At 39.0% G+C, this 25,319-nt stretch overlaps 1 protein-coding gene across 1 annotated transcript in view; it reads right to left on the bottom strand.

Annotated features, from left to right (window-relative positions):
• Window positions 1-25,319, bottom strand: part of SEPTIN7 (septin 7) — a 60,533-nt gene that overhangs the window by 13,990 nt on the left and 21,224 nt on the right. The window contains exons 3-8 of the mRNA XM_004606886.2: window positions 24,344-24,450; window positions 12,780-12,880; window positions 10,784-10,918; window positions 5,688-5,805; window positions 2,783-2,875; window positions 1,342-1,438 (exon numbers count right to left, since the gene is read on the bottom strand). Of these exons, the coding sequence (XP_004606943.1) occupies window positions 1,342-1,438; window positions 2,783-2,875; window positions 5,688-5,805; window positions 10,784-10,918; window positions 12,780-12,880; window positions 24,344-24,450 (651 nt within the window). The remainder of the gene's footprint in view (window positions 1-1,341; window positions 1,439-2,782; window positions 2,876-5,687; window positions 5,806-10,783; window positions 10,919-12,779; window positions 12,881-24,343; window positions 24,451-25,319) is intronic.

The following is a 25,319-nucleotide window of genomic DNA, read 5'->3' as shown; positions in this document are numbered from 1 at the left end:
AAACAGAGCCCCGGTAGCCAAAACCCTCCACACTCCACAACTGCTGTCATGCTCCTTGCAGGACTCCCCTGCTCAGATGAGCCTCATGCAGAAATTCATCTGTCAAAACACTCAGGTGTGCAAGTTTTATGACTAAAGCTTCCAGCTCTCATGGGGCTGGGGACGGGCAACCTCCCCCCATCCTCTGTACTTCTGAACAAGACACATTCCCCAAATCTGCCAGTCATTTAAGAATTTAACTCCAACTGTATCATCTCTTTAGAAATTTTGGACACCCTGGAGTGCAAGGCTGCAATTTCAGCCATGGAACATCTCAAACTCTGATATAACACTGATAAACCAGGAGTAACACAACAGATTGTAAAGGATGTAATTAGAAGTCAACCAATCTCGGTGAACAAAATATAGGCATACAAGGCTTAAGCTGTGACAAGATCTTAGTAATCTCTTATACTTACGAGCTTAAGGGCTCCATGGAAAGATACAACACTCTTCACTAACTTTCTTCTAAGGAAACCTCTTTTTCTTTTTTTTTAAAAATCATCTCTATACCAAGTTACTTGTAACAAGCAATGTAAAATAAATTACTGAGGGCCCACTACGGGGGCAGGCTCAAGGGTGGTTGGGAAAATTGGAAATAATGGTGGTAATAAGGTGCAATGGGGTTGGTGTTAGAATACTGAATGTCTGTAACTAAATTAAACTAATGGCTCAATAAAGTTATTAAAAAAAAAGAGAGAAATAGAGAAATAGATCTGTTACGAGGCATGCTTCTGAGGTTTGGTGTCGTAACTAAGATTTGACTGGTTTAAAACTCCTTTTAAAATTAGCAGAAGATTCCTTTATAATGAGCTGTTTATTTTAAACAGATGATGTCAACAAAAATGACTTGCTCTTTAATTTGGATTAGGAAAGTTTATTGTCAGTAAGGTCCCAGACCCACCTGAGATTTGGATAAAAGTGAGAAACCTTTTCTTCAACATTTGCTTCTCAATTTCAGAGGGGTTATGGGTCTCTTGGAAGCAACTATTGGGCCCCAGACAGTTAAGAATGCTTACGTGTAATTTTCCAAAGAAGAAACCAAGAGATTTACTGAAGGGGCAGATATTGGAAAACAGATGACAAATGTATACTTTAGATGACAAATAACATTTTAAACCATTAAATGTAACATATACTTGCCTACACAGAACATATGATGTGAGAAACGGAGAAGAGAAAATAGACTAAGGAAAACTACCGCTGTCTGAGACTCTAGACTGATAGTGCTAGTATCTGTCATAGTTTCCCACTGCGTTTTTGAGATTTCACAGAAAGTCATTCACTGGAGAAAAACCTTACCTTCAGCAACACCCCAAGGATACTGTCTTCCTCTGACTCTTTTGCCATTAACTTCAATGATAGTATTACTACCTACCACAGCAAGAGGTAAACGGTCCTGTAAAACAAAGTATTCTTGTTCAATTAAACCTCTGCAGCCATCACAAAAATCTATTAAAAAGTTACAGTACTCAACAGATTTATAAAAAAAGAGAATAACCCATCTTGACAATGTCTGGCAATTCTGTTTTACTGACCATTCAAGTACTATTAAATAAATTACTATGGTACTGGCATCGATATAAACAATGAAAAAAATTAATCTTTGAAAATTTATAAACGCCAACACATATAACGATCAAATTCCTCCCCAAAAAACTACAAAAGAAACTTGATTTCTTATAACAGAGAAAAAAATTGAAGGGTAAAATACAGTGGCAAGAAGCCAAAGAGATTAAGGAACTTGTCTTACATTCCAATAACCCTGTTCAAATGCTCCAGCACCAAAAATAGTGCTCGGAGCATGGCCAGGGGCCTCTTCTCTGCAGGAAGCCAGAAACAAACAGCCCTGAACATCTCTGGGTATAGCCCAAATCTTCCTCATCCAAAAAGAAATAAGTCGGCAAGATTCAAGAAAAAAACAAGGTACCTGACTAAAACTCCAAAAGTTCTGGTAAGCAGAGAATAGTATAGTTGCAAAACTCTATCTTTGGATTCTCAGATCTGGGAAACTGACTTTGTACTTATCCAAGCTAACTCAAAGTATAACCCTTTGAAATGCTTGAAGATCTAGAACTATAAAATATATATAAAATTTATGGCATTTAATAAAAGCTCAGGAATTCTCCCTTGATCACGTAAAAGTAATTTCATTATTCTAAAATATAATCATTAGCCTAATGCATTAATCAATATACATCTTTTAATTTGGTCTACTAAGAAAACTATTGTAAATCAAAATTTCAGAGAATCATGTTGGTATAGATATTTTTGCCTTGATTTTATAAGACAATGAAACAAAATTTGCTTTTGCTTTTCAAGACAAGGATCAAATAAAACAGCCCTGAAGAATAACTCCCCTCTGTTCCTTCCTGTGGGGGCAGGGAGTATCAGCCAAACGGTGCTCAGGGTACCAGAATGTGCTGGGAATTGAAGTCCAGGTTTCTGCATGTGAAGCTGAGTCATCTCTCTGCTCCCTGATTATCACGAATTTAAAGTGGAAAATTATGTAATAGGACACTAGTTGAATGAAAACCAAATGGAGACAGGAAACATCTATTTTATAGAATGCCTTAATTAAATGCAGCAAATTATTAACTGTAGGCTGAATTCAACATTAATCTCTGGATCCATTTTATAAACCAACTAATTAAAAAATGCTCAGTTTTTAAATCTTTCACTGGGTATCATAATTTTATTACTGCCCCAAAGCATATTAGTATACATGCAGAAGTGAACCTACTTTTATCTTTTTAACAAGCTTATTTTCTTCTTCATCATCTGTTTCTGGAAATTCATATATTTTAATTTTATGTTCTTGGATTTCTTTCATTATCTAAAAATAAAGACGGGGAAGTTAGCAAAAGAGCACTATATATACTATATATAATTGGCACATTACTTTATAATACCCTCAAATTCCTTAAAATCTTCAGCTCTAGATTCATTACTGTTTTGTAAAGATGCAAAATAGTAACCCCAAATCAAAATCCTTTGCTGGTATGTTTTAGTAAGGGGTTAGTGCATGATTCCCAGGTACTTGACCTAGGCTTGATTTCTAGCACCACATGGTCCCTCAAGAAATGCCAGCAGCACCCTCAGGTCTGAGAAGCACCACACTCTTGGGCCTCGCACTGAGTCACAGGTAGGCTCCCAAGATCTGCTGAGCACTGTTTGTGAGGATCCCTCCCCCCAACCCCCTAAAGGAGGGGCGGAGAGAAGATACGATACAGGTCTACAATAAGTATGTATATATAGCTTACAGGGTTAGGAAAGTGCCAGCAATTGACAGCATATGTCATAACATATAGCAAACTAGACCAAGAAAAAAATTAACCACTTCTTTTAAGTTTTCAGCTTTCTCTGGAAAACTAAATGCAATGCTACAGAAACGATCAGGTATCACTTTATTCCAAAGAAAGCTTTAAAAATAAAAACATGAGCTTTCCACTGTTGCTGCCTCTGAGCAAGATCTCAGGGGCCCAAATGAACTACTTTGGACACCAGCAGCCCACTGAAATACCTCCAGACCATGAACTGAAAGTTTACCCCAGGCTGCGACAGCGGGGTAGGGTATTTCCCTTTTTTTTCTTTCAACCTTTCCCTCCTGGGCACGACATAGCGGTTGCCACTTTTTGAGCACAAAATGGAGACACCAGGCCAGCTGCTGCGGGACGAGCAGGAGATGGGGGTGGGGGGCGGCGGGCGGCTCGGGAGAACCAGCTCCCCCCCCCCGCCGATACTTAAGTCCAGCGGACCCACATGTGCGTCCTTTCCGCTGCTGCTGCCGCTCGAGCAAGATCACGGGGCCCAAATGAACTACTTTGGACACCAGTAGCCCACTGAAATACCTCCAGACCGTGAACTGAAAGTTTAGCCCAGGCTAAGACAACGGGAAAGGGTCTCTCTAGGCTTTTCCATCTTATGAGCACCACAAAAGGGGAGTAAAAGCTTGCAGTGATGTAATTTCTGGCAGAATTTTCCCTGGACTTCATACAGAAATCCAAAACTGCGTGGCCGCGGCAGGAGCCGTGCAACCTAATATCTCCTAATTGCCAGCAATATGAAATGGTTCCTTTTTAGCGGGTCAGACATTGGGGGGAAAATCCAAACAAGAATAGTGAGTCTTTTGTTGAAAGATTGAAGGTAATCAAAGTAGCAACCATCTCTCTAGACTGTGAACTAAGCCATAACTCCACGCCGGCCGAGAAGAAATATCCTTCTTTCTCGGATCTCTTGCTTTCTTGGGAAGAAATTCGGCGTGGCGTCAGCCATATTATGATGTCTATTAAGCAGGCACGAACTTGGTGGCGCAGGAACAGGATAAAAGAAAAAAAAAATTATTATGTACTTGGAACAGCAGGACACTTGGCAGTCTCGAGCCGGGGCCAATACCAGCACACACTACACCGAAATTCCACCCAGGCAGCCACACTTTTGTGCGGCCACCTAGATGCTGATATACCAGAATTCGGAATCCAACTAGACTACTTTTGGTTCCAGAAACTGCTTGCAGACATGCTGCTAGACTGTCAACTAAGCCATAGCTCCATGCCAGCTGAGGACGGGAAATAACCCTCTTTCTCAGTTTTTTTTTTCTTTGTCGGGCGGCATGGCGTCAATCATAGTATGAGGATTACTAAGCAGGCATGAACTCAGTGGCGCAGGAAGGAGGGGGGGGGGAAAGCTTTGTACTTGGAACAGTGGGACTTAATATCTCTTCATTCACAGCAATGGAAAACTAATTATCAAATGCTTCCTTGGCAGTAGGACTGTCTTTTTGGGGGGGGAAGCTCCAACAACAATAGTGAGTTTTGTGTCGAAACATGGAATGTAATCAAGGTAAAGAGAAAATGAAGTGAAATTTATCACTCACATGGGTTGTTGGTGGTGGAATATGGGCACTGGTGAAGGGAAGGGTGTTTGAATACTGTATAACTGAGACAGAACCCTGAGAACTTTGTAACCTTCCACATGGTGATTCAATAAAATTTATTAAAATAAATAATAATAAAAATAAAAAATAAAATAAAAATATGAGACAAAGATACCAAGGACACCAAAACGAAGACAACAACCTTAGAAAGAATATAAAAATAGTTTTGTTGAAAACTTTGCTTGGGATAGCACCATGAAAAAATAGGGAGGGTGGAGAGTAGGTCATAAAATAATCTTACTCTTTCAGAAAGCAATCTCCCTCAGTGAGAGAGAGTCCAGTGGGGAGGGCTCTCGCCCCGCAAACAGCAACCCAGGGTCAGTATAGGCAGCTCATGTGCACCCGCCAGCAGGCACCAACAGGATAGCACAGAGCCACCAGGATGAAGCCTGAGCGCCAGCAGGTGTGGTCCCTAACCAAACCAAACCAAACCAAACCAAACCAAACCAAACCAAACCAAACCAAAAAGTGGTATTTCTGGGTATTTGTCTAAGATTCTACTCTGGAGCAAAGGTAAAAGCCACTCAGAAACATCTCAAAGAATCACAAGCAAGTGGAAACAGAATACAGACTTTGAGGAGAAAATTATGTCAAAAGATTATTTCAAGAGCTATTTTTAATATAATGATAAGACAACAAACTGAAAGTACTAATGCTGCTACTGATATGAATGGCATGACAAATACATGACTCCCGGGTCACTTCCACTCACCTGTTTTTTAAACTGTTGGCATTCCTCTGGTGTGAGTGTATCTGCTTTGGCAATAAGTGGGATGATATTCACCTTTTCATGCAAACGCTTCATAAACTCAATATCCAAAGGTTTAAGTCTGAAACACACAATTAATATGACTGAATCCAGGCAATTACCTGAATTTGGGAGAACTGATTCTTTGCTGCCCCAATGCTAAATATATTGGAACTACCATTTCTTTAGCAGAAACATTTGCTGAAGATACACCGAAGCAGCAATAATTAGCAGAACGGTATTTTCAAGAACAGGAGGTTAAGGTTTGATGCCTGTCATTGAACACTCTGGCCATAATTTTTGGGTCTTAAAGACTGGAAACATCAGAAAGGCTGCTAAGAGGCCTTCCCAGAATAGCCTCTAAAAGGCTTAAAATTTGAAAAAGAATAGTTTTCTCTTTAAATTACAGTGACTGAGCAAACATCTTCTTCCATTCCACAGGATGTCTTTCATTCTAGTCAGGAGCTTAGCTTGCTTTGTTTAGGCATTTGTGTACTTAGCCAAGCACTGAGTAACTGAAGATGCCTCTCGGGCCAAAGGGTAGGACAGGGCTCGGGTGCTTGTCCTGTGCAGAGCCAACCTGTCTCCAATCCAAGGCACTGCATTTGGTGCCCTGAGAGAAGTCCTGAGCATCATGGGGTGTAGCCCCCAGACCAATTGCCCCCACCCCAAATAACCAAAACCCAAAACCCTTTAAAAAGGCCTCTAGATCCAGTGTCTTCAAGAGTCCTGCCTCTGTTCTTCTCAATGTAATTCACGGTGTGAGTTAACATTTGCATATGGTCTGAGGTAGGAATGCAAATTCATTTTTCTTGCATGTGGCTAACGGGTTTTTCCAGAACCATGTTAGAAAGGTTTTCCAAATTCCCTGAAACGTATGTTCAGTTCTTGCCTCGAACCCATTCTCACAGAGGCTCCATGAACTCCTCCTCCTCATCGCTCTCGACAACCTGACTGCAGTCTCTCCTGTGTGACTTGGTCTTTGCCGAGTCCCTTAGCCTTTCCCACCAGGAGGCTGACTCTCAGGAGGCATCCTTCAGTATTCTGCTTACAATTCTCATTTCCTCTGGGAATTAGTCTCTAAATTAAAAGAAGGCATCTATCTTCCTGCAATGTCAAACACTTTATCCGATGTAGATAACCACCTATTTATGTTTTTCCTTTCTTGTCAGTAGAAGGTCCTCAGGAACAAAAGCTCTATGTCCTTCAGTGTATCTTGAAAGTAACAGTGCCCAACGACCAAAAGCAGCTGATTTTTTTCCAAACACCTCACATTGAAGGTATATTAAAAACTAGACACTGAGAATATTTCACACAATAATATTCAAAAGTGCATTCCTTAAACTCTATAAAACCATGAGAAAATGGAGGAAGTCTAATCTCATAACAAATATTAGTTAAGTAGTATCTTAAAATATAAAGAAGTCCCTGCTAGGATTTTCTTAAAAGTATTACAGTATGTAACTATTCTTTTTTACTAACAACTAACAGAACTCTCTGGTAGGCTAAGTGGCACAAATAAGGGGATGGGAAGGCAGATTAAAAAAAAAGAATTAAGATAGTTGCCTGCAACTCACTCTTATTTTGAATCTTTTAAAATTTTGTACTAGCATTTAGCGATAAATTCTATACAGAAGTTAGAGTAGTGAATTACAACAATTGCAAACTACCTCACTAGTGCTATTTGAAAGAATCTATACATGTCTGAGAACAAAAAATTGAAGTTTTGCTTATCATCATTCCTTACATATAATACTAAATCATAATCTATGGCCTAATTCAATCAACCCCCAATTTGTCATTCTTTTGCATGACTTCCTTTTCAGAAAACACTTCAAACAAATTTATTGCCTCCTTCCAAAATTATTGCTTGAAAGGAATCTGTTCATCACATTTTTAATAAATCAAGAATATTTAGTAGAACATTAAAATTAAAATATAAATCGGCGAGATTTCACAGTCAGAACAACTATCTATCATACCATTGTGACGTTCTGGGAGGAGGGGGTGACATGGTGCTGCCTGGGGACTGTTCCTGGCAGGGTTCAGGGGACCCAGGAGAACAGGGATTGAGCCTCTCCCAAGCAGACGTGGGGCACTAGTGTTGTCCTAGTCTACTATTTGAACTTTTAAATAAAAGATACTTAAAAATAGCTATGGCAAAAAAGGTAGGAAATAAGTCAACTTCTTAAACTAAATTCCTCAGGGTCAACGAACATTTCATTGGAAAAAGGGTGCAATTTTTGTAAATAAAAACCTCCTGCCCTTTTAAATCAGAATATATATTTAAAAAGCTTAAGAATACCAACAGCAAAAATATTTAGTTCACATGTAGATTACATTCTGATTAAAATTTTTTCTACCCATTTAGATTTCATGAGCTTAAAAAAATTGTTTTAAACAATGAGAAGTCCTCTATAAAATATCTAGACCATAAACCCATAATAGACTATTTTTTAAAAGATTTTTTCATTGAATTACTGTGACAGACCCCTCCAAAGCTGTTCATGGCTAGGTTTCAGTGATACAGTGCTCCAACACCTTCCCTCCTCTACCAGTGGACATTGCCCAGCACCAGTGTTCCCAGTTTCCCTCTCATCACCCCCCACTAGAGAGACTAATTAACTTAAGGCTATAATAAAATAAGGAAACTGACTATAGTGCAAAGGACAAATGTTGTTGCTCTTGTGTGTGTATGTGTGTGTGTGTGTATGTGATCCTAAGGAAGAAAATCCATGAAAACTTACTCAACTACACTGATCATTTTCAAGTAGTAATCTATATCCAGAGGGTAAGAACAAAATGCGAATTCTGCCAGGAGTCTGGCTCAGAGGCAGAGCAGCCTGCCTTACGTGTGTTTGAAGCCCTGAATTTGATCCCTGACATCACAATATAACAATTACAATAACTACTAATAATGTGCTCAGTGATGTGATATATTAATAATGTGCTCTTGTTGCAGTGAAGCGGGGGTGGGGGAGGTGCACTACAATACACAGATTCCTCTAAAAAGGGAATTCAGGGACCACCCAATAGGCATCCTCTAAAAGGACACCTGGAGTTTCAGTCTGTAGTGAGGGGGAATTGGAACTGTAAAATTCAGCATCACATTCTTTTACTTTATTCACATGGCAAAGCTTTGTTATGTCTTTGAAAATTATTAAACTAAAATTTATTTATAAAGCACATGGGAAATTAAAAATCTGAATCCATTATCTTTTGTGACAAGCAGAAAATAATCCACAGGGATGGAGAGATAGTATAGAGGTAAAGGTGCTTGCCTTGCTTGTGGCTGACCTCAGTTCAATTCCTGGCACCACACACGGTCCACTGAACACAACCTGGAGTAAGCTCTAAGCACCTCAGGTGTGGTCCAAAAAACCAAATGAACCAAAAAGCATTAAAGAAAAAAAAAAAAAAAGAGCCAGAGTCACTATCCACCGTTTGAATCATACTAAACAGAATTTTTTAAAAATCTTATTTCCCATGTAATTTTAAGAAATATATTTTCCCTCAGAGGAATACAAGGAATGTGATTTCATGAGAATTATTAAATCTTGGAGAAAGTCCAAATTTTAAAGCTAAATATAAATGGGCAAATTCTGTTTTAATAGCAGATTATGATTTTATTCTGACAGCCTCCAGGAAAATGACCAAACAAGTCATACTAAAATCATAAATATATTCAACAGACACCACTCAAAAAACACTCACAGAAGGATACCCAGTATGATGTCTGACTCCCTTTTCTGAACCTAGAGCAACAGCACAGTGGGTTGGCACCTGCCTTGCACGTGGCTGATGGGGAGCCCACCAGGAGTGATTGTAAGTGCAGAGTACAGAGCCAGGAGTCAGCCCTAAGCACCGCCAATGTGGCCCCAAAAATCAGGAAAAAAAAAAAAGGAAAAAGAAAAAGAGTTACTCCTTTTCTGGACTGAATCTAGAGCCACACATATGCAAGAAAAGCATTATATACCGATAGACTGGAAATAGGTTTTCTTGAGACTTTCAAATATAGTCAATTTTGTACTTTAAATATGTAAATTTATAAAATACTTATAGAAGTGTAGCACTGTCTTCCCATTGTTCAACGATTTGCTTGAGAGGGCACCAGTAACGTCTCCATTGTGAGACTTGTTGTTACTGTTTTTGGTATATCGAATATGCTACGGGGAACTTGCCAGGCTCTGCCATGCGGGCGGGTTACTCGTGGTAGCATGCCAGGCTCTCCAAGAGGGACGGAGGAATCGAACCCGGGTCGGCTGTGTGCAAGGAGTTGAGTCTTTGTTCATACAAAGCAGTGATAATGGACACTAGGCTATTTGGTTAAGAAGTAAAGAGTAATGCAAAAATTAGAAGAAAGGGGTATTACTGTGAGGGATCTGTCATATACTACTGTAGTCTGGGTGCTGGGTGACTTAGTACTACTTAGCCTCATGCTTTGAAACAGCCCAACTCCTTGAAGCAATGGTGGAGTTACAGTGATCAGGTGACTGAATTATGCTAAGTTACTACCTAAGGAAGAAGACGGGAGAATCTAAAGAACACTGCATTTGTCAGTAAAGTATGTGGCTGGCTGTATTAATCACACCAGATGAATATAGATATTAAGACTTTAACTTCTAGTAAGCTGAAGGTGTGAAGTGGCATCATACTTGACCAGTGACTGAAATCGCTATGTTGAAAAAAACTAAATTTAATGAGGAAACAGATGGTATATTTGACCAATTGTGCTTGTTACTACTTTTTTAGTCATATAAGAAAAAAAAAAAAAAACAGAACACAGCCAGTTTCTCCTGATTTGGTATTCAGAGTGGTCAAAGGGAAGATATACTGGCCACATGAACATCTCAAACCATGATGGAAATACTGTCTTTTTTTAAAAGCATGTGAAATTATTCTAACATGAGAAATTAAGTAAAATTAGTGTTAGTTTACCTAAGCATTAAAAATTGGTATGGTTAAATTGAAATCCACAGCAATAAGGATTACTGAAGCACGCACCCCAAACTGAGTAGTAACAACAAAGATAATATCGACAGAAGCATTCCGGTACTGACCCGTGTCCTGAAGGAGCGATGAAGTACAAACAACACTGCACCCTGCTATCAGGCATTTGACGTCTGTTCACCCGAGATTCTGCATTTAAGTAGTCCTCAAATTTACTGTCAATGTAGTCAATTACAGGTTGCCAGCTACACAATGCAAATAAACAAGACATTTAAGTTGCAATCCTATGTATAATCAGTAACTGTTAATGGACAATCTTTTTCAGTTGGTAAACCAATCTAACTGCTGAACATCCCAAATTTGTCTACATGTACTGATTTAAAATCAGGTACCAATTATATTGAGTAAATCTTGACAATTTCTAAATGAAACTCAGTCAAAAAAGAATTATTATTTACACTAATAAGTACATTAATACTGATACTTTACAAGATGACAGATTATAACCCCAAAGTTATATACTTTAAATGAAAAGATTAAACAATAAAAAACTCATCATTATGAGCTCATTTATACGATATGAAAGTTGACAAAACTATTTCGAGAGCAACTTGGAGGACCAGAAACATAGCTCAATGGGCCAGGACCAATTCCAAGCAGGGTATGGTCCCCAGCACTCCAGTAACCACTATAATACTAGTAACCTAGGAGCATAAAGTTAGGATTAACCACTTAAGCACTGGCCAAGTGTGACTCAAAACTAAAAATCAAACTAAAACAAATGAACAAGAAAACCTTGGAGCTCACAAATATTTTTAAAAATTTTATCAGACATTTGTGACTGTAAGGTCGTGAATGTTTTCTTGATTAATGAAAACACAAACACCTGGAGGGCCAGAGAGACAGCATTAGTGGGTAGGCCTTGCATGTAGCCAACCCAGGTTTGAATCCCCGGCACCCCACATGGTCCCCTGAGCAGAGCCAGGCGTATCCCTGATTATAGAGCCATGAATCTGCCTTGAGCTCCCTGGGTCAAGCCCCCAAACAAACCCCTGCTCCCCCACCAAAAAAGGGCAGCTTTAAAGTGCTCTAGTGATAACTCAGCAGTTGGGCTTTCGCCTTTCACACGGCCAATCCGTGTCCTATTCCTCCGCCCCTCTCGCAGAGCCCAGCAAGCTACCGAGAGTATTGGAGCCCACACGGCAGAGCCTGGCAAGCTACCTGTGCATACTGGATATGCCAAAAACAGTAACAATAAGTCTCTCAATGAGACGTTACTGGTGCGCGCTCGAACAAATCGATGAGCAACAGGATGACAGTGACAATAATGAGAATTATTTTATCTATGCTTTTTTAAAGCACTGTAATCCCATTGTTCATCGACTGGCTTGAGCAGCACCAGTAATGTCTCCATTGTGAGACTTGTTACTGTTTTTTGCATATCAAATACACCATGGGTAGCTTGCCAGGCTCTGCCATGCAGGCGGGATACTCTAAGTAGCTTGCCAGGTTCTCTGAGAGAGATGGAGGAATCGAGCCCGGGTCAGCCTCGTGTAAGGCCAACGCCTTACACGCTGTGCTATCGCTATTCGGTATGTCTAAAATGGGAACAACAAGTCTCACAATGGAGACGTTACTGATGCCCGCTTGAACAAATCGATGAACAACGGGACGACAGTGCTACAGTGCAGTTTGTCTGTTACTGCTTTTTGTTTGGGGACCACATCTGGCAGAGCTCAGGGAGCTACAGCCCAGCTATGTGCTTAGGGGTCACTTTCAGGGGTTGATCGCTCACTCTGATCACTGCGTACTGAAGGACACTCGGTGCTTCTGTATGAAGCACGTGCTCCAGCCCTCTAAATTATGTCCCCAGTGTGAATGATCGAGAGGCATCATTTCCATTTGATGGAAAAGGAAACCAGTTCCAAGAAGTTAAAATCAACACTGTGAAATGGCAAAACAAGGATATGAGCTCAAGTCATTTGACTTAAAATTCCGTGGATTTTGGTTTTTTTGTTTTTTTGACTCTTAACAAGTTAAGCAGAAAATGTCCGGCCATCCCACACACCAAATGTAATGAAAACAAGGATGACAAAACCTTCTTACCAATTACTATTGTCCACAGCATCTCCAAATCCTGGGGTATCAACTATTGTGAGTAGCAACTGAACACCACCTTCTTTAATCAAAACTTTGGACTGCTCCACCTACAATATCCATTAGCACATAATTAGAACAATATATTACACTGTAATGTCTACAAGGGACAGGAGATAAGATAGTCAGTGATCATATTCAATTGGTAAGCTTTTGAAAAACTAAATCTACCCACTCTCATTCTCTAAATTATAAAGAAAAGCACACTTAGTAGGCCTCAAGGTTCACAGTAGTCAAAAAAGGAAGCCAGGAAATTAGGAAAGTTAATAATCATTTCAGTTAGATGTTTCATACATAACCTAAATGCACATCTATAAATACAGTAAGCAACATACTTCTCTGATTCAGAAATTGTGACAAATGTGCTTAATCAGACAAGTACATCTAACCTATTTGTTGTAAATCTTTTCCTAGACTGTATCCATCTAGTTTTGTTAATAACTCAAGTGAACTAATTACCACTCCCAAATCATTATCAGAATCGCTATGATTATTCATACTTGTTTTTATGTTACAGTCAAGATCCCATTTACTTTTCAAATGGGACATTTCACATGTAGGTTAAAGCAATTAGCAAATACAAGTTTAGCAAATATTAGGTCCAGGTATTAGGAAAATGTATTCCTACTAACTCTAATTATAATCAGTTCTCTTAGGAATTCATGAAAATGTTCTATTTGGATTTGAAAAGTAACAGTGATTCCTTCTACAATCTAAGATTTTTCTGTAACCCCAACCATGCTCTGTGTTAGAAAACAGGAATCTTTCATTCTGGGCTTATGCTGCTCCTAGATAAATCAAGTACTGATACAGAGAAAAAAGAGAAATGATTTCCCTAGAAAAAGACAAGATATTTCCAATACATACTTATATCAAGTGTGTCTCAACACTATAAGCTCATGCCTTGCATGTGTGAGATCTTGAGCTTAATTTCTGGCACCATCAGCCTCACCAAATATATACGTTTGCTTATAGTTATTCAAAAATTTACTTATCTATCAAATATACACACTGAACAATCTAAACATTAATAAGCATTCATTTCTCAAAATAGTAAGTTAATCACAGTAAGGATTCTAATTTTCCTGGCCGTCTTCAGTATCACTGGGAGTTTCAGTTTTAAAGACCACTATTAATTTCATGTAGATAGGATACTAACTTGGATCAGACATCAGAGTATTCTAATGATATGAGGAAGGAAAAATATGGTTCTCTCATCAAAATACAATCTGATGATATAACAATTATTTCAACAAATTGGGAGTGGGAAGAATTTGGGGTGACATCCAGCAGTACCCCAGCTGTGGCCCCAAAACAAAGCCAAAAACAACACCACCTTCTTTCAAAAAAAGGGAAAGAGGCAAAGTGGTCAGGTCTAATATCTCAATATATCTTGAATTTGTCTCTCACCTCCTTTATAAAAACAGGTTACATGTGTTAACTATTAGTGACACTGAGAAAAACTAGAGCAACCATACCAAAATTTCCAAAATATCCAGCTCCAAGACAAATGTAGCACTCCTTTACATAAAACTTCTTCTAAATGACAAAGTGTTATAGATGAAAAAAAAAGAACTGATGCAAAAATAAAACTGTACTACATGAATCATTTCCTTCAACTTTACTCCAAACCATTTTTGGTTCACCTTTTACTTAAAAAAAAAAAAAAAAAAGGAAAGAAGTCCCATATTTACCTTCAGAAACAGCTTGTATATTATATATAAACAGCTTAAATTCTAACACATTTCCTTATTTTAAAAATAAACTCAATAAATCATTCCTTTATTTAAAAAATAATCTATGCCCAATGAACTTAAAGATATCTTATAAAGCTTCTTTTCTTCTCTAGCCTATGAAATTCTGCATATCCAAACATGGTAAAAGAGAGAGAAGACAGCGCCATATGGAAAAGATCCAGAAGGCATAACTGTAAACGAGTCCCATTCACAGGATCCAACTGCATCCTATCATCTGGTTTTTGCAAGTATCCTCATGGGATTCATGGAAAAAGTTAGCTCAAGTCCAGGAATTCCAAACTTTTCTTAACAAATCTATTCCAAATGGCCACTTTCCCATGCACTTTACTAAAAGCAGGTCACATCGGCAAATTTTATGGCATCACTCTCAAATTCTCTAGGATTAAACACATAATTTAATACTAAGGGAATGAACTGTAACATTGTCAACTATTAGTCCCTGATAAATGAACTAAAATCATTATGTTATTAATTGTGATTAATTGACTGATGCCTCTTTTGTATACCTAGACTCCAAAATCCAAGGCAACCTACTTTACTGATATTGTTTGATTTTCAATATTTCAATCCAAGAGGGGCAAGATAAACCTTCATCATTTATTATACAGCTTCCTTCCTTCATACCTCCTAAGGAACTTGGGAATCCTGCAGTGAACCCATACTCTGGAGTGGCTTGGTTTTGAAATCACCTATTCCCTCAAAAACACCAAAAAGTTGCTGCGATAATAAATCATAGAACCCTAATGTAGAGTCAGATTGGTAGCAGGGCCAACAGCACTGAAAGCCTGCCTAGAACCCTCCCACGAAATTATAAACAACCAGTCAACAACAACAAACTGTTGGTGTAGCTCCAACAGGGGAGGAAGACGGTAATGTCGAGCTGGTTCACCTATTCAGTATGGTATGAATTCAAAAGGAACAACATTAAGAATCATTGGAATCTCTGAGGAACAGAAAGAAATTCTGATGAAGTATTAATCAAGAAATCATGAGTAAGAAGTTCCCAAAGTTGAGGAGTACGTGTACTCAAATCAAGAAAACCAAAGGATCCCAGCCAAAATAGACACAACTTGGGGCTGGAGTGATAGCACAGCGGGTAGGGCATTTGCCTTTCACAAGGCCGACCCAGGTTCGATTCCCAGCATCCCATAATGGTCCCCCGAGCACCGCCAAGGGTAATTCCTGAGTACATGAGCCAGGAGTAACCACTGTGCATCTCTGGGTGTGACCCCAAAACAGAAAACAAAACAAAACAAAATAGACACAACTAACAATACTGGAAGACACATCATAATCAGAATAACAAAAAAATAACAAATAACAAAATAACAAAAAAATAACAAAAATAAAAAATAAGAATAACAAAAGATTTTTGAAATAGGGAAAGTAGCAAGGTTAAAGATTACATACATAGGAACTTCCTGAAGATTTAAAGCAGATTTACTGAGACTCTAAGGACAAAGAAAAAGTGGTGAAATATCATTTTTAAAAACTAAATGATGTAAATACCTCATCGAAGAATATGCCACCTAGCTAGACTTAATCAGATTTGAGGGAAGGATACAAACAACATATATCCATGGACAAACAACTCAGGAATTTCAGTCTTGAAACCAACTTCGCAAAAACACTGTGAAGAGCAATCTTTAAGAGAAGACGGACTTCACAAACACACATAGCTTCTACGGAATGGTGGCAAAAAAACCATTCCATGTCAGTAATATCACTCACTATCAATATCATCAATATCATCCAACTTTCTGCTGTTTACAAGAGACACACCTGAACAGTCAGTGCACATATAGGGTCAAAAACAGTATTTCAGGCAAACAATTCCTTAAAAAGGGCATAAGTGACCCTTCTTAGACAACATATAAAGTTTTAAAAAAAGTTATAAGGGACAGGGGTGGTCATTTCTTAATGATCAAGGGATATATCATGAAGAAATCGCACTCTAAACATATGCATCTAATAATGGACTGTCAAAATATTTAAAGCAACTGCTAACAGACCTGAAGGAAAATACTGACAGCAACGTGATAGTAGTGGGAGATTTCAGTACCACTTTATCACTTGTAAACAGATTAACTAGACTAAGATTCAACAAAACACACAGGAAGAAATGGAAAAGATAGGCTTAGAAGACATGTACATAAGGCTCTTTATCACCCTCCTCCTCCAACCCAGAAGTGAATGAAGTTTCTTCGCCAATGCACATGGGACATTCTCCAAGACAGAACACATTCTAGGTCACAAAACATACCCCATAAAAATCAAGATAAGAAAACACTCAAACTACCAGCTATCCTCTCAGGCTATGATGAACTGAAAATGGGAGTTAATCACAAACAGAAACAAACTCAACACTTGAAAATTAACTCACTACTGCACAACCAGTAGATCAAATGATGAAATCAAGGAGAAAATAAAAAGACTCCTAGAAACAAATGAGAATGAAGATATGAGCTACCAGAACATTAGGACACAGCAAAAGCAATGTTAAGAGGACAGTTCACAGCAAAGCACATGTTTATTAGGAAGAAAGAGCCCACATAAACAGCTACTCAGCTTCAGCAGCAGGGAAAAATACATATAAGGAACCAAAGTAAGCAAAAGGAAGGAAGAAAGAAAACAGAGCAGAATCAACGAGAGGTAAGCTTTAAAAAAGAATAATAAACTAAGAGCTAGTTCTTTGAAAAAATAAACAAGACTGACAAACCATTAGGAAGACTCAAAGAAAGAAAAAACCCTAGCAAACCAAATCAGAAATGAAAGGAGAGATGGTACAAGACACCACAGAAAATCAAAGGGTCATCAGGGATTATTCTGAAAATCTTTATGCCATGAAAACTGGAGAAACTACAAGAAATGAATAGATTTGGGGACTCCTATGAGCTTTCACAGCTGAGTTAAAAGGAAACAGAGCGCCTGAAGAGGTCAATTATTACCAAGAAAATAGAAATGGTAATCAGAACTCTCCCAAAGGAAAAGCCCAGGCCCAGGCAGGGTTACTAGGCGATCTTTCGAACCTTTAAAGCACCACCCTTTACCCCCATGCCCAGTCCTTTTCAGGCTCGTTCAGAAAGCTGCAAAGATTCTCGATCGTGCGCTGTGACCAAGTAGGATTCATCCTGGAGATGCAAAGATAATTTAATATACAGTCAACATAATATACCACATCAAGGGAAAATTTTAATCACATGATCATATCAATAAACTCAGAGAAAGCATATGACAAGATCCATTTACCCATTTACGATGAAAGTTCTATATAAAATGGGAATTGAAGAACTTTTCTCAACAGTTAAAGCCATTTACCAAAAGCCTACAGAAACCACACTTGAAGGTAAAAAATGGAAAGCCTTCTAAGATCAGGCATAAAGAAAAAAAGAATGCCCACTCTTAACACCACTATTCAATATTGTATTGAAAGGCCTTGCAATCGCAACTTGGGAAGAGATATTAAGGACATCCAGATCAGAAAAGAAGTCAAACTCACTTTTTGCAGATGGCGCGATACTATACTTACAACATCCTAAAGACTCTACAAAAAAACTTCTAGAAATAACAGAAAGTCAAATAGCAGCTACATTATCAGCAGAAATTGTTGACTTTTCTATTTGCAAACAATGAAATAGAAATTTTAAAAACATCTCCACTAACAACTGTGCTTCAGAAAGCTTACCTAGGAATTAGCTTTACCTCCTTTGGAGAAGACTGAGTTCTCTCTAGAACATTTATTTCTCTCTTCCCTCACATTCCTTTAAGTGAACTTTAAATAAAGCTATTCTGCTTCACTGAATAATAAAAAAAAGGGAACTATTAAATTGTATAACATCCTAACCAGACCTATAAAAATGCTCCAGTCTAACATTATATCCTTAAAATACAATCAACTTATCTCAATCTATAACACTGAGGTCACTGACTTCATAGGAAGACCCTTTCCCACCCAAATTTTTTTTTGGTTTTTACTTCTCTAAGTTTGGAGCCATACCCAGCTGTGTCTGGGGACCATTTGCTGTGCTGGGTATTGAACCAGAGCCTATCTCATAATAACCAAAGATCTTTAGCCTCTCTACTAGCTCTCTAGCTGCAAAGGAAACATTTTTAAGGAAAGCAGTGAGGATTCCAACTAAGAAGTGAAAAACAAAAACTAAACAAGCCCATACTGTCATTTCAAAAAATAAGTGAAATAAATTTAGTTTTGGTCTTTCCCATAGAGATAGCTGGGAGCCACTCACTGATATAAAATGTGATAAAAAAAAAAACTTCAAATATAATACAGAGCAAAATGTTATCATGCATCCATAAATGTTAGTAATTTTCTTAAAAAGTTGTTTATCTAACAGTCTATATTTAAGATCAAGACTGAAACAGAAAGCAAGTATATATTCTTTTCTTTAATCAGCCCACTGGGTGGGGGGCAAAGGGAACACACACATATAAATACAAACAAAAAACAGGGCCAACAGACCACAGTGGCTAGAACACCTGTTCTGCATGCACCTAGCCCTGGCTGGATCCCTAACACCACATATAGGAGTGATCCCTGGGGACAGCTGGGTATGGCCTCCCCCAAAACAATACTAGTACTCATAGAAATTTTTTTTTTAAGTCAAAAGTTTTGTTTGGTGATGGGTGATGGGGCAAGGAGGCACAGAACTGGGATTGCTTTGGGATCACTCCTGGTTCTGTTCTCCAAGGACTGTAAGTGGTACCAGGTACCAATGAGGGCATTTGAACTCTTCGTAGTATCTCTCTGGCCCCACGTTTCCAAAATATTTTTGAACTAAGGTAAAATAGCTTCCTCTTTTACGGGGGGGGGGGGGGTGGAGAAGGAGGGGGAGAGTAGGAAGCCAGTCTGCAGAAGGCCAGAAACCATAATCATCACAGTGCTGTACCAAGACATGAACTGGAAACTTATTATAAACTAATTATGAGGGGAAGTGGATTCAACCTTAAATCTACTAAGCAATAAACTCTGCAGAGGGGTGTTCGTAATCTGCTTTAGATAGCCCTTTAACTGTGACATACACTCAAATTTGAGGATCGCTGGTATAAATATAGTGACAGCTCACACGTTAATCTCCAATTCCTGAGCACAGATAAAGAGGCTGAGAATGAATCTCAAGAGGGCTTCTAACAATAATGACTTCATTCAAATAAGAACCACTGGTATGTTGATACTCAGCATCATCAATTCAGTGCAGACAACTTCTTTCTTCTAAAACTATGGATGTGAAGAAATTTCTTATTTTAGATACAAGGCATTCGTAAATAAATAATGCTGGTGGGGGAGATTGTGTTTATTTCACTCCCTCTTTGGTCACATCAAAGAAGAGGATTTTTCTGTTTTTCTTTTTGACATTTGGAAGGAGTCCAGGAAGCCTTTAGGTCAGGGAAATTGTAGACATTTGCCTTTCAAAACTTAGAAAATGTTTTTCCTGGTCTATCTATCTGTACTGAGATGTAAGCATCTAACCACTCCCCACTGAGACCAATTTATATAAAGTTCCCAAGAGAAGACCACTTGAGAGACTACCAGCTTAAGGAAAGAGCCCATCAAGTGTAAAAGACCATCACATTCTACTCTCTACCGCATCTCTTTGCCACATCTACTTAGTGGTCTGTCTCTGCTCTTAACACATCATGTTCTCTTCTGGGTAACTGGGGAAAAGAGGTTAGATGATTTTCAACTTCGAGCGGGCACCAGTAACTTACGCCCACTATATTCAAGAACACCTCAATGGTACAGTCAGGAAAGGGTACTGTGAGAATTAGTCAGGACCAGTTCAGTACTCCAAAGTTACAGGGCCTACTTTTGGTTAAAAAAAGAAAAGGATGGGAGGTGGAGATTTAACATGGCCTTTGGTTTTAAAATTTAATTGGAGATGACTCGACCCTAATTACTACTTTATTTCAAGGTAGGATAAATCAAAAGATATTCATCAAAAAGAACCCTTTTCACCTTTACTTTGAAAGGTAAAAAGGAGGCAAAATTTAGACAGAATTATTTTGGCAACCAGCCAAGCAAACAGAATTTGAGCAAAGCAAAAACTTCACACATCTCTAACAGTCTGGAAGAAGATATCTGTTAATACCTGATATATAAGGTCTAGTATTTAGATAGCGCTGTAGCACTGTCATCCTGTTCATCAATTTGCTCGAGCAGGCACCAGTAACATCTCCATTTTGAGACTTGTTACTCTTTTGGCATATCGAATACGCCACGGGTAGCTTGCCAGGCTTTGCTGTGCGGCAGGATACTCTCGGTAGCTTGCTAGGCTCTCCAAGAGGGACGGAGGAATCAAACCCGGGACGGCTGCGTGCAAGGCAAATGCCCTACCCACTGTGCTATCGCTGCACAGTATTTAGATAAGGAACTTCCAAATCAACAGGAAAGGATTAAGATAGTCAAAGAACATTAATGAAATCTGAAGTTCATGAATACTAGGTATGTTCAACATCATGACAAAACATAAAAGGAATTTCCATAATCGATTAAGAACCAAAAACCATATGCTTTCCAACAATAAAAGGAATATATTATAATAAAATAATTGTGTCATTTATATATATATACACATATATACATATATATATATATACACACACACATCCATCAACCTCAAGGAGATCAACCTGAGGCCACAGATGTCCCAGATACTGTTCAGAGACGCAGACAAGGTGCGTGTTTGTCAGTGTGCAGATCGTTACAACATGCCCGTCAACCAAAAGCTTACATTCGGTAGACTAGGAAAACCCGTAAGGCGATTGGAGGCCACGTCACAAGCCTTTGGCCCTCTAGGAGAGCCTGGCAAGCTACCGAGAGTATCCTGCCCAAACAGCAGAGCCTGGCAAGCTATCCATGGCATACTCGATATGCCAAAAACATTAACGAAGGTCCTCATTCCCCTGATCCTGAAAGAGCCCCCAGTACGCCATCAGGCTGCACTAGCATGTGACAGGGATGAACAGAGAAGTTACTGGCGCCCACTCAAACAAATTGATGAACAACAGGATGACAGTAATATGGTAACATGCATACATATACATATATATATACATGTATATAAAAAATGTTTTCCGAATGCTGATCTGTGATTTAGTGCTATTCCACAGGGCAACAGAGTGAAAACCAAAAGTGTATCTATATGAAATCAACATCAGAAGATACTAATCTCAGGAAATAGATGTCAAAAAGGCATTTATTTTTGAGGGTGGCTATTAATACTGAGAGCACAAGTAAACCCTTCTGGGGTGCTAGCAATGAACATTATTAATTGGTAGGTACCGGATATATATGCAAAAGTTCAGAATTTTTGGCTTAAATGTATGCATATTTAATGTGTAAGCTGCACATCAATTAAAAAAATTAAGTTAAGAATGCTGCTTAAGACATCACTCCTTCCCCAGTGATCTAAATGTATAAGGAAAAATCCAGAGGCATTTAATCAGATCACAAATAGCTTGAGTCATAACTAACAGTTACTGCAACTCACCCAACATGTGGAATTCTACCAATAACTAATATGGAGGAATACAATTCTAATGGCTTTTCTGCAAACTATATATTTTTTTACGCCATCCAAGAGAACTTACTGCAGTGGTGGGTTGTAGGGTAACATTGGTTTGTCCTTTCTCCCTTGCCGAAGGGAGCTTAGGTTTACTGGGTTACACCCATCACAGTGCTCCTGAGGTACTCCCATTCCTCTGTGTTTATCTTTAGCCTCTTCTCTGTGCTCTGCTTCCCCAACGGGTCAATCACCTTTATTCCCTAATAAGACTCTGCTGACATGTAAGGTCAGATCCTTCTAGGACAATGGATGTGTATTTATAAGTGAAATACTGCTTTTCTCTTCTCCTTTGCATAGTTACTTTAGAGCAATGTCCTTTTTGTATAGACACAGGAAGACAGTTAATGCTATGCTTTTGTAACTTGGGAGTTAATAGACTCCGAATAATATTCACTCCGGGGCACCTGTTTTCTCAATTTAAGCTTCAGTTGCCCTTAGTTTCTAGCACCCCAAAGCAGGGTCCCGATGAGGGACTGGATGGACCCAGGGCAAGCTGTGATCCATCCTGGCATCGAAACAGGACAGACCAAGAGCCATAATACTTAAATGTAAGTTAAGAGCACGGCCATGGACAAATTCTGTCATGATCCAAGGAGTAATAACTGGATCAGGACCCTGCTAGGATGAGGGAAGACTAATCTGGCCTGAGCACTGTAGATTGGGATCTGCAGTGAGATGCTCCCAGGAGAGCCACCCTACAAGCTCAATATATCTCTTATTGTGTCCATACAAAATTACTAATATCGTTAAGAAGTAGAATTGAGATGAATGTTTCAATGGCTGTTGGACTAAGGAAAGGAGAAACAGATCCCTAGGTGGTATTTCACCCCTGAGCTGATTTCCTGGTTGCAGAAGATCTTTGTCTTAGAAGAGCCTCCCTTGGAAGAAAGGGCTTTCATATGTAACTTGTGTTACCTCACCTGGGATGCTTGAAGGTTGGGGTTGAGACTAAGGCTGAGAGACAGAGTGGCCAGAGACTAGCATGGGGGACAGGAGGAGACAGGAATGAGGGGTAGTGTGAGACTGGAATGGGGCTCTCAGTGAGACTAGAACAGGTGCGTGAGGAGAATGGAATAAATGGCAACTGATCAATCAGCCTGGTGGCCCTGTTCCGTCCATGAGTCTGTTGGTGGTGGCTGCAGGCCGGAGTGGGGGAAGCAGTTCATGGTCACCGAACACACATGGCGGGAAAGAGAGAGACTGCCACCACCACCCCACTCACTCATTTATTTTGTGATTACACGGTGGGTATGTTTTGGCACTGGCCAAAATGGTAGCAATTTGCCACATATGGCTAATGACTACTAAATATGTGACCGCAATGTCCAACCAAGAAAGTAAATTTTAAGTTTTATTTACGTTTAATTTATTCAAACTTAAATTGCCTATAACACGTGGCTTCTATTACTATATTATACAAAGCAATATTAGGGGTATTATTTACTACTGTCTGTAGCAGTGTCGTCCAGTTGTTCACTGATTTGCTCGAGCGGCACCAGTAATGTCTCCATTGTGAGACATGTTACTGTTTTTGGCATATCGAGTATATCATGGGTAGCTTGCCAGGCTCTGCTGTACAGGCAGGATACTCTCAATAGTTTGCCAGGCTCTCGAAGACAGACAGAGGAATCAAACTTGGATCGGCCACGTGCAAGGCAAACGCCCTACCTGCTGTGCTATCACTCCAGCCTACTATATCACAGAATTTTTTAAATATAATCTTTAATTTGTTAAAAGAGAATTTTTAAAAAATCTCTAGGATTGTCCTCAGGGCAAACTTATAGACTATAATGAAGGTGATTTCTCTAAATGGTCACACTTCTCTGTGTCTCTATTAATAATTTTTTGACCACATCATAGTCAAATGCTAACATAAAACCTACTTCTAGGCAAAAATCTATAAAAGTTGAGACTGGAGGACAGTACAGGGGGAAAGGGTGTTTACTTTGCATGTGGTGACCTGGTTTGGTCCCTGGCATCCCAAATGGTCCCTGAATTCCTCCAGGAGAGATCCCTGAGTGCAGAGCCAGGAGTAAACACTGAGCACTGCCAAGCATGACCCCAATGTCCCTAACCCCATATTTTTTAGAGTTACAGTATATCTTCAATTTTAATATATTTACTGTGTTTTAATGCTACACCAGATTGTCATTAACTGCAAGAGTAATATACATACCTGCACAGTCTTTTTTATCCTATGAGAAGGACCTGGATATTCTGGAGAATACAAATCTGTGAGGAATAATGAGTTGATTAATGTTGATTTTCCCAGTCCAGATTCACCTAGAAGATAGAGGGATAAAGGGAGGAGTTCTGTTAAATTGAGACATTTTATAAATATTCAACTTAATGCTATAATCAAACCTGCCTCATCTAAGTGCTTCTTGATGGGGAAAGTAACAAAACGTTATCAGAAGACTCCTTATTAGAAGAAAGATCTATTCTATTCTTACCAACAGGCTCGAGTCTCTGACCGCTGTGTTTTCAGCTGCCCAGCAGTACAGACAATGGGTGCTAAAGAGGGCATGCAGTGCTGGGGGTGCAACACTTGGGCCCTGTGTATGCCCTCTGACCTCACTACCTGGCCCTGCAAGTGTTCTTTTTGGTTTTTAAGATTATACAATGGGGGGATACAGGGAGCTGGACACAGCACAGTGGGTAGAGCGCCTGACTTGTACACTGCTGACCTGGGTTCAATTCCTGGCACCACTTTTGGTCCGAGCCCAGCCAGGAGTGATCCCTAAACAGAGCCAGGAGTAAATCCTGAGCACCACCCAAAAACCCAAAAAGAAAACTGAATTTCACAATCTGTGTTTTTGAAAAATTATATATCTAAGCTGCACAGTAATGTATTTTAGACATCACAGTTATATGAATATTTAGAGAAATAAAACAGGAAACATAAAAAATAACAATAACCAACACAAAAATCAAGCATCTATAAAAAGCGCACATCTACTGAAACAAAAGAAAAATTAACCACAATATACTTCAGCATAAAACCTGAATCACAAAAATAATTCCAATTGATTCACCTACCAATTTATCCCCCCATATTCCCACCAGCTTCAGTGTAAAGGTATCTTTCCTCCATACCAGATCTCAGGAAAAAAAATCATAATTACTTTTGTTTCTGGGTCCCATTTAGTGGT

Source organism: Sorex araneus, chromosome 1 (assembly GCF_027595985.1).
Source record: "Sorex araneus isolate mSorAra2 chromosome 1, mSorAra2.pri, whole genome shotgun sequence".
Taxonomy (NCBI): Eukaryota; Metazoa; Chordata; class Mammalia; order Eulipotyphla; family Soricidae; genus Sorex; species Sorex araneus.
The sequence above is the reverse complement of the archived record's forward strand: the minus strand, read 5'-3'. Positions and strand labels throughout refer to the sequence as shown.